This window comes from Belonocnema kinseyi, chromosome 3 (genome assembly GCF_010883055.1).
Source record: "Belonocnema kinseyi isolate 2016_QV_RU_SX_M_011 chromosome 3, B_treatae_v1, whole genome shotgun sequence".
In the NCBI taxonomy this organism is placed as follows: Eukaryota; Metazoa; Arthropoda; class Insecta; order Hymenoptera; family Cynipidae; genus Belonocnema; species Belonocnema kinseyi.
Window position 1 is genome coordinate 59,805,909 of NC_046659.1, and position 9,713 is coordinate 59,815,621.

At 30.3% G+C, this 9,713-nt stretch overlaps 1 protein-coding gene across 1 annotated transcript in view; it reads left to right on the forward strand.

Annotated features, from left to right (window-relative positions):
- LOC117168730 overlaps nt 1-9,713 on the forward strand; it is a 134,729-nt gene that overhangs the window by 72,370 nt on the left and 52,646 nt on the right. Inside the window, exon 2 of the mRNA XM_033354458.1 lies at nt 1,239-1,370. Within this exon, the coding sequence (XP_033210349.1) occupies nt 1,241-1,370 (130 nt within the window). The 5' untranslated portion in view covers nt 1,239-1,240. The remainder of the gene's footprint in view (nt 1-1,238; nt 1,371-9,713) is intronic.

Consider the following 9,713-nt stretch of genomic DNA (forward strand, 5'->3'; position numbering starts at 1 on the left):
GTACCATTATTGTATTTTATAATGTTGCATTTTGTATAAAATCTCCTGAAAAATACCATATTGTTAAATTATTTCTTATTTTATTGATACGATTAGATATAAATATAATTGGCAGCAGATACATCTAAATTTCCAGTAATATAAATTATGGAATTGGGATATCTTGGGAACATCCTTGGCATATAAAAATTGGGATAAAAATATTGACCCAATTTGTCCGTTTTGCTCCGTCAACTTTAAGCACGGATACCTTGGTTAATTATGCTGGAAAAGATCTGAAAATTTATTGGCAAGTATTTTCAAGTGTGCTCATATATTCTTTTGTTATCTAAGGTTAAATTTTGTTACCACACCATAAAATACCCCAAAAGGGTGAAAATCGGCAGTTTTTCAAAAATTCTATTTTCAATACCATAAAATTGCAAATAAATTTAATTCTAAAAGTAAATAAAAGTTGAGTAAGGTTGAAATTTTGAAAATCTGTAGAATTTATTAATGATTGTTTGATAAACATGTTCAAAATGTTGTTATGTGCTAGCGTAGGGAACGTCTTTAACCATTTCTTCAATAAAAATGTTTCCAGGTCATTCCACGTGGAGGTAGATGTTTATAAAGAACCTTTTTTTGTTTGTTTTTTAAATTTTATATTCTTTTTTTTGTTTTTTTTTTTATTTAAAAAAATGTTTTTTAGTCCGTTTAATAGCGGTTTTTCGTAAATATGTTATTTTAAGGGTGGTCGTACAAGCCCTTAATTATGAAAAATGAATTTTCTGTATGTACTGTCCGTGCTTTAAGTTGACGGACAAAAATGGACAAATTGGGTTAATAAGGGTTACTGGGATATCCTGAAGATATTCTGAGATATCCTTGGGACATTCCAGGGCTATAAATGGGATATCCCGTTGATATCTCATGCTGTGAGGGTTTTGGATAAAATTTTGTAATAATGTATGATATAATATTCAAGAAAGAAGTTAATTTTGTGTTATTTTGTTCGCACGTAACAACATTCTTGCCGGGTTTGACCTGGTTATTACATGAAATAGAAATTAATAATAAGGATAAACTGAAACAAAAAGCGAACAAAAATGAAGTAATTCCGATTCCATGTTGATATTCTCTATCAGGCACTTTATCAGTGACAACGGCGTTAGGAAATGTCGACTATGACAAAAATCATGATATGTACTTAAATATTTTTTAAGTATCACTAAGGTTAGTTATCTTTATGCTTTCAGGAATGACTTCTGCTGGGCTTGAAGTGCGCGAGGCCGGGCGAGCACTGCGCGTTCAAACAGAAGCACCACATCTCGTTTCAATGGGAAGTGGAAGACTATCTACCTCAGTAACTCTAAATCCTTTACCAGAAGGTACTTATAACATCAAAAAAATACATTTTTGTAATTAAGATCATTTTTTCAAGTATAAACAAAGCAATTTATCTATAATTTTTAGTCCTAGAATCAGGAGATAATTTCGTCAATGAATAGTTATCCTGCAGAATACAAGCACTGTTTAAAAAAAGTTTAGTCATTAGACAAAAAATATGTTTGCATAAATTTAAAAAATTTCTATTCAAAGTTATTTGCGATAGGTTTTTTCGAGGGTTATTATTCTTTTTTTTTAAAATTATTTTCACTTCAAAATGTATCAGCTGCTCTAGCACGTTACGGGATATAGGAAGCAATAAAACCATTTAATTTCCTCCCAAAAATTCATTAAAACTTGAATAGCGACCACGTGAGCAGGATTTGCCTTATCCAGAAATAATCACTCCCTATTTCTAGTAGACTTAGAGAGTGCTTTTAAGCGGATTTGCTTTTAAAAATACACTCACGCTGCAGCCCATTTTGTAACAGAAGTGAAGCCAAGTTCCTCGTGTGCATCGAGTTCTTCGAATAAAGGGAACTGGAAGAAGATACAACGGGAACGGAAACCTAGTGTCTTGGGATTTCGTAACTCAGACGTAAATATCTTTATTAGGAAGAAAAAATTCGATAAAAAAGACTAATCTATGTTAGTCTCATGAAAAAAGTTATAGGTAGGCGATAGGCGTTGTAGAAACATGTTTCAGACATTTTCAAGTACTTGAGAAGAATGACAAAACAGTGCTGAGTTCTTCATATAATAAAATATTGTTTGCAATTCTTCAAATATTAATGCTCACTGGTTTAAATAATCGAAATTGAAAGTTAACAATTTGTAATGTTATTAAATTTAAAAAATTCGAACCAAGATTTGTTTAATTGATCAAGCTTTAAATTCGGTTAAACTCAAAATATCATAAACTTTTGAATCCTCTATTTAGCTGCAATTTTTATTCTGTTGATATGTGAAATTCTCTTAATTTTGAAAGTTATAAAACCATGTTGGAAAGTTTTATTGTATTTAGTAATATATTTTTTTACTGATTTATTTGGTAATTAATGTAATATATAGGATATATATATATATATATTCTGATATGCGATTGGAAAGAAAGGTAGAGAAAGATTGAAAAGTAATTTATTTCATTTATAAAATAAAATTTAAAAAACAACCAATAAAATGTGTACAAATATTAATTTCAATAATTTAGATTTAGAAACAACAAAAAATCGTTCAAATTGGTAAACCTTCAAAGAAATAAAGTTATGGTTAATACAAAAATGAAAAAAAAAATTTCAAATAAAGTGTAATCTTAATTAAATTGGAATTTCTTGCAAGGCAGCTTTTAAGTTAATGCCTTCAAGAATGCATTCCAATAGAAAATTGACTCTTTTAATATTACAAATTCGGTATATAATTGTATCATAATTGGAACACTGTGAATTCTGAAAAAAAATCAAATACAACAAACGAAGCGATTTTATCATTTTATTGAATGGATTTTTGAAACTTGAACATTCGAGGAGCATATTTTGTTTACAAATTTTTTCCATTAAAATCGACAGAAATATTTTTCAATTATTTTGTTGCTTGAGAAAAGAATTCGACGTTTTAGCTTTAACATTAATGTTATTTAAAAGAATTTATTCTTATTATTTCTTTGAAAAATCACCCTATTCTCCTGTTTTGAGAATATTTTGGGATGTGAACTGTGAAATTACTTTTCCAAACATGTAAATATTTCACATAATACATTTCAACTTGGAGTTCTAAAATATTTAAATCTTTTTTAAATTTACATAATAAAGCAATTATTATGGAATAATTATCATCATAAACTCATAAAAGTCAACCCGAAAACTTCGATTTTTTTTCAAGAAACCCAGGAAATAGCCTGGACCTTTTTCTAAAGTTTGAGTGGTCTTGTAACTATATAGAAGTCAATTTATTGATAATTTATGGATGTAAATGGAATGTGGAAGTGCGAGTAGACATTTGAACAGGAGAATGTTTTTCCACATGCAAATATGCGAGTACGCTTAAGAGATTATTGCTCGGATTATCGTGTGGGATGTAGATGGAGTAAAATTTATTGCGAGCAGAGAACAGAGGACAATAACCCGATGCAGGGTGTCCCTTAAGCACGTACTTAAATATAGTCAACAACTTTACAGTACCAGCGATATAAATTATTTCATGGAAGTCGATCTTCAAATTAAAGTCTTTTATTTTGCGCGAGATTCTCTAGTCGAGTTGCCTTTCGAAACGTGTTTCGTTAAACGTGGTTATAGTCGTCTATTCGACTTACAATTCCCGCGAACTACGTCCATAAAATTACGATTCTGTAATAGTATTTCTTAAAACTATAGTTTTTGCTTTAAAGTTTAGATGGAATAACGATAAAAGAAGGTAATGCCACGTTCACTTCGACATTTCACGTACATAGTTGCCATGTTTATTCAATTTGACCTATATTTGAGTTTAAATTTCAAATAAAAGAAATTTTTTTAATTCTAAAGAATTAGAATAGTTTATTATGCGAGGTCATGACTTTCCATGTGTATGGCTTTATAGAAGAACCATTCCAAGTTTAAAGCTTATGTCGCCCATTCTTGTCTTTATCCATCTGCTGCTGTACAACCTGCTTGTTATTTATGACTGTCTCCAGAGAAAGAACGGAGATAACTTTCTCTATTTGAGAGACGTGATATGCAAGTTATAAGAACAAAAAATTGCATTCCGAGCATATTCCGAATTGTTCTCGGATAATCTCGGAAATAAGTGTTTGACATGGAGAAAAAACTTATATACTTTTTTCTTCAGATTAGGAGATAAAAATAAAATAAAATGCTATTATTGTTCCTATTATTATTATATAAAAAATCTGCCCGTCTCTCGGGTATATTCTCATCGCGCGCGGCTCGCTTAGCTCGCAAGTTTAAGCGCCTAAGGCGCACGACGTTTAAATCTCGCGCTTCGCGCTCGGATATTTATTCTTCGCATTTTTAATGCTTGAATAAAATTTTATTAAAAATATATCTCTTAAATGTCAGTATTTTTATGCGTCTTAATATTCTGAATTGTCTACTTAATTAAGTATGGTCAAAGATTAAGTTTCTCAAAGCTCTGTAGCCTTTGAGGTACTCATTCTCATCTTGATACTCGCGCTGCGCGTTCGATTTCCGACGGATATTTGTAAACAGGTTTTGTTGAATCTTTTTTTTCTCGTAACTTTTGTCGTTTTTCCACACATTTTTTTTTTTTTTTTAAATTTCAATGTTATCTTTCACGAATAAAACAAAAAGTACGCGTCCTATCAAGAAGTGATTCTGAACGAAATTGTAGATCTTCTTTGGAATAAAAATTTTGTTTAATTCATCTTTTTTCGTATCCTAAATAGTTTGACCACAAAATGGAATTTTTCATTATTTATTGTGCAATAAAAATTTGAATTTTTGATTTTCCAAGAAAATCATGATAATCTTGTAGGGCTTTCAAAAAGCAATGTATTTTTTCTCTTAACTTTTCTTTGTAACGTGCGTTTTATGGCTTAAAATTTTGACTTTCGGTTGATTTAAAAATGTTTGAAAATGCTATAACTGAGAATTTTCTTTTTATCAAAAAAAGTCATTAGGATAAATTGTTTGTCCTTTTTAATACTATAAATATCCCTACATAGAGTTTTCAAATTCAGAAAAAAAGTGATCCCAAAAATTTTAATAAATACACTCACTTTTTGAATTTTGATAAAAAAATGGCTGGTTAACGACGTCGTTCTTTGTTTTAGGACCTAAAAAAAGTGTGCTATTATTCAATACGAATAAAAAAAGGTACAAAGTATCATACAAAAGTAAATCGTTTGCTATTATTTCGATTCAAAATGGCGTTGAAATTTGGAAAACTGTAAAAGGATTTAAGTCATTCAAAAAATATTTTTTAAATTGTTTTTTAATTTCTTGAATCAAGGATAATTATAAAGATTTAAGAAAAAAGGATTAATTTTCCTTTAGCGAAACTGAACATTAGATAAACAGGAAGTGTTCGTTCAACGTTAATAATACTCGAGAGCAGGAAGACCACCCGCTTACTGTAAAGATAATTTAACATAACACAACAAAGTTGACGTATATAGTATGTAAAATATACACTTACTTTGTTAGAGAGCAGCTGCCTTCCAGCAGCAAATGTTCTATTAAGGGGCTCTCTTGAACTATTGGAAATAAGCTTAAAGAGTATATAGTGTGTACTTAAACCTGTAGCGAAATTATTCGCTTTACTCTATAAAAATATAAAGAAAAAAATAGAAAAAGCATCTACAAAAGCTATTAAAATAATGTTTCAAAATGATATTAGAACTAACCAATCTGAAAAAAAATATTTAAAAGAAAAATTATAATTTATCAATCGAATACAAAGGTTTAATACTGACATATTAAACGCCTCGTAAAATTCAAGGGTATACGTTAAACATCTAAGAACATGTAGTATTCGGTTAACATTTTTTATTAATGAAAATTCTAAACAAATTTAAAAATGAGATTTTTTGCGAATAATTTCTTCCGGTAGACAATGAGATTTATATAAGATAATTTTTTTTCATTAAGGGTAGTCTGAATGACAAGCCATGCGACCATGGTAAAAGAAAAAATTTCAAAAGCCCTTTAAAAATATATGCAGAATAGATAAAACTGTTTACAAATATTCTCTCTAAATCTGAATCAGCGCATATACGCTGCTAAAACAGCGAAATTTAGTTGCTGATCAGTAAACTTTCACTGATTAACAGCTAAACTTCGCTGATTTCTCAGCGTGTATACGCTGATTTGAATTAGCGGTCTACTTATCGCTAATTAAGATTTAGAGACTGGGGGAAATCCGAAAAATTACAATTTACTTCATTTTGACATAATTGTTTACAATATCTTCTCATTATATACATTAATAAATTAATATGGATATTTTATGCACCTGATATTTTATAGAAAATATTACGCACAGATAGTGTTCATTTTTAGTTGTTATTTGGAATCAACGTTCATAAGTAGATTTTTATCCATGCTCAAATATTCTGAAGTGAACAATTAATAATATTATATGACGCATTTTTAATAGTTTGAATTATTATGTTCGAGTTTCAACTTAAAAGAGCAATATAGCGAGACCAGATAAAAAAATTGTATGCGTGTATGTACCACTCAGGATTCATTTTAAATTGTTTGAACAAAACGAACGAATTCGTGCGAATCCTAACGATTTTGGTGAATTCTGACATTGACCCACCGGAATCCTTTTTGCGAAATCGGGAGCTCCGAACTCTGTACATTCACACCGTTGCGGAGCGTTGGATCTACGGATTCGTACCAAGTCCCACAAAGTTTGACGAATCCGAACGAATCAAGCAGTGATTACGAATCGCGGAGTCGGATAATGTGTATAACGCTTAAGTGGCGCAATCACTGCTTAAATATCATTTTTTTTACATTCTCATCCTAATGAGAAGGTAATGGTTTAATGTGAAAAATGACTTTCGTGGATTCTATCAAATGTCGATGTTTTGAGGTCCCCTGAGTGAGAAAAAAATAGTTTTGCGTCAGTGTCTGTCTGTCTGTCTGTCTGTCGTGGTCGATATCTGTAACTGATTAACTTTTGAAAGACGAATGTAGGTTTATCAATATTTATAAATAATATGAGTTTCAGTTAGATTTATATTATGCATATATATGCAAGTTTAAGCAAGAAGTTCTCAAGTCTATCTCCTACATTATTGATATAGGATTCATTAGAGATAGAAAACTGGATTTCATTTTTCAGACGCAATTTTAAATAATTCAGTCTGATTTTTTGCATACGTCATGTAAAAACAGTGAAATTCTGATACTGCACTTTGTGGGTAATTACCCAGGTAGACGGCCGTTTCCTTGAAAACGCTTTTGTTTGTTCACGCCAGAGCGACCACCGCTCACCCCGAGCAGCTCCTTTTATTCCTATTTATGGCGCGGCGTCAATTCTCGAAAGAACTCTTACACGGGGCCCCATATCTTGGGTTCACTGTATTATTCGCCTTTGCTGACTCTTTAAAAACGATTTGCATATAATGAAAATCACCTTAAATCAGCGCAAGTGTTCCCAGAATACAAATAATCTGATTGTTGTTTGTTACAATTAATATCAACAAATTTAATTAAAAATATAGCAAAATATTGTAATTTTCGTTGCAAGAAATTTAATTTTGATCAAAACGCTGTAAATTATTGTGAGAGTGATTGTTAGTCACGATTTTTATAAAACAACAACGATTAAAATTGGTATAAACAATTTTTTGCAACAATTTGGAATTTCTGTTTTTTTCTATTTCGATGTTTCCTTTATCATCTGAATTGATATACATATTCGGAAAAATGATATATTTTTGATTAAATTTGTTAAAAGAAAGCAATGATCGATTTTGTAAAGAAATGAAATAGGTCAATATAAAACTTTGGCCCAGAAAATAATCTATCATTTCCCAAAATATCTTAGATATCGGTAACTTAAATGATTTAGAGGAATTCAAATTTGAAAAAATCGCTTATTAAAATATGTCGCTTAAAACATTTTTTGTTGTTAAATTTGTATGAGAATAGTTATTGCAATATCTTTCTTACACAAATTTTAAGCATTTATAGTGAAAAAAATCTTTTCACTGCCAATGTGCTAAAGCTTTTAATTGATTTATTTACTTTGCTTATCAGATTAACACTTATTATAATGTAACAAATATGAGCAAACCTATTTTATCATTAAGAATATTTACATCAATTCGGATGACGAAGAAAAATCCGAAATTGCAAAACCAAACATTCAAAAATTGTCCACCAAAAATGTATATAAAATTTCCAATTGTTAATCTTTTGTATAAATTATTACTGAGATCACTCTCACAATAATTTAAAGTATTTCCAGATAAGAAAAATTTGTTTCTATCAAGAATTGCAATTTTTTTGAAATACATGAATATTTCGTAATATTTGAAATTGAATAATAACAATTGTTTATAGTTAACTTCACATAAAAATGGTGACTACAAATCTCTCTCAAAAACATAAAGCTGTTTTATTTAATAAAAACATATAAATACGGACGCAATCAGTTTTTACAGTCAGTTTCACAAATCTGTCAAATAGTTTTTAATGACCTGTTATTTTAACAATTTGTTGCATTATTGTTCACAAATTACATAGTAGATATTTCACGACTATTTTTCACATTAAAAAATTATCGATCACCATTCTTTTCAGTTAAGTTTTTTTATTTAATCATGAAATACTTTGTTATGTTTGATAAAATATTAATTACATTTCATCAATAGTTTCGAAAATTTTACGTTGATACTTTTATTTGTGAAGCAGAAAAATATGATTTTTTAAATCGTACCTTTGTTATCCATCTCATATGAAAGTTGTCATGAATTACTGAATTAAATGAACAGTAGCACTGGCGAAAAATAACAACAGCAAAGTTTTTGCTGTGTGGCGAACAGCTGACAACGATACATACTGCGCAGGTCCGAGGTCTGCCAATGTCGCGCGGTCTTAGCAGCGACTCCGCGGGAATTTTCTACGATTTCTACCATGAAACCCAATGATTCCCTGCGGTCCTATTCAAAGACCTTAGGACTGCTACGAATGCTTAACGACTTCTATCAAAAACCGTAGGACGCGTACGAATTTTCCGTTTTGGTCAAACGATTTCACGAACATGCCTTCGCTGACGATTTCCTACTTTGATTTTTACGACATACATTGCCTTACGCGAATTCTTACAAATTCCGTGCTAATTTCTGACGGAATAACTCGTGATGTTTTGAGTGGTGCAACCCTCGATTGTAGGAAAGACCTTCAAATGATTTTTTAAACTCTTAAGGGCATGCTCTTTGCTGACCACGTGACCAAACTAGTCCCCGGTTATGAACAATTTTTTTGGGTTTTCACTGTGTCCACACAGATTGAGATATCGTGTTTAAACTTTGACAGATAAAATAAAAAGCACTCAAGAATGTTTGTATGCATCAATATGTTGGTAATTTTAAAGAAAGTTTATTTATTAATTGATGAAATAAGATATTACCATTCGAGTTATAGCACTTTGCAAATCATTTTTGGTTTGATGCATTTTAGATTTTTTGATTCGCTCATATTGAGCGCTATAGCACCAATTTTATACTAAATCGTCTAAACCTTGAAAAAAATTAATATAAGAAGTATAAGGGGGAGGGTCGGTAAGGCCGGTTTTTGGCCTAATTTTTTTTTGGACCAAAAAATCTGAAAAAATCATGGTAGTATCTTATAAGTATCCCGAGTCGATTG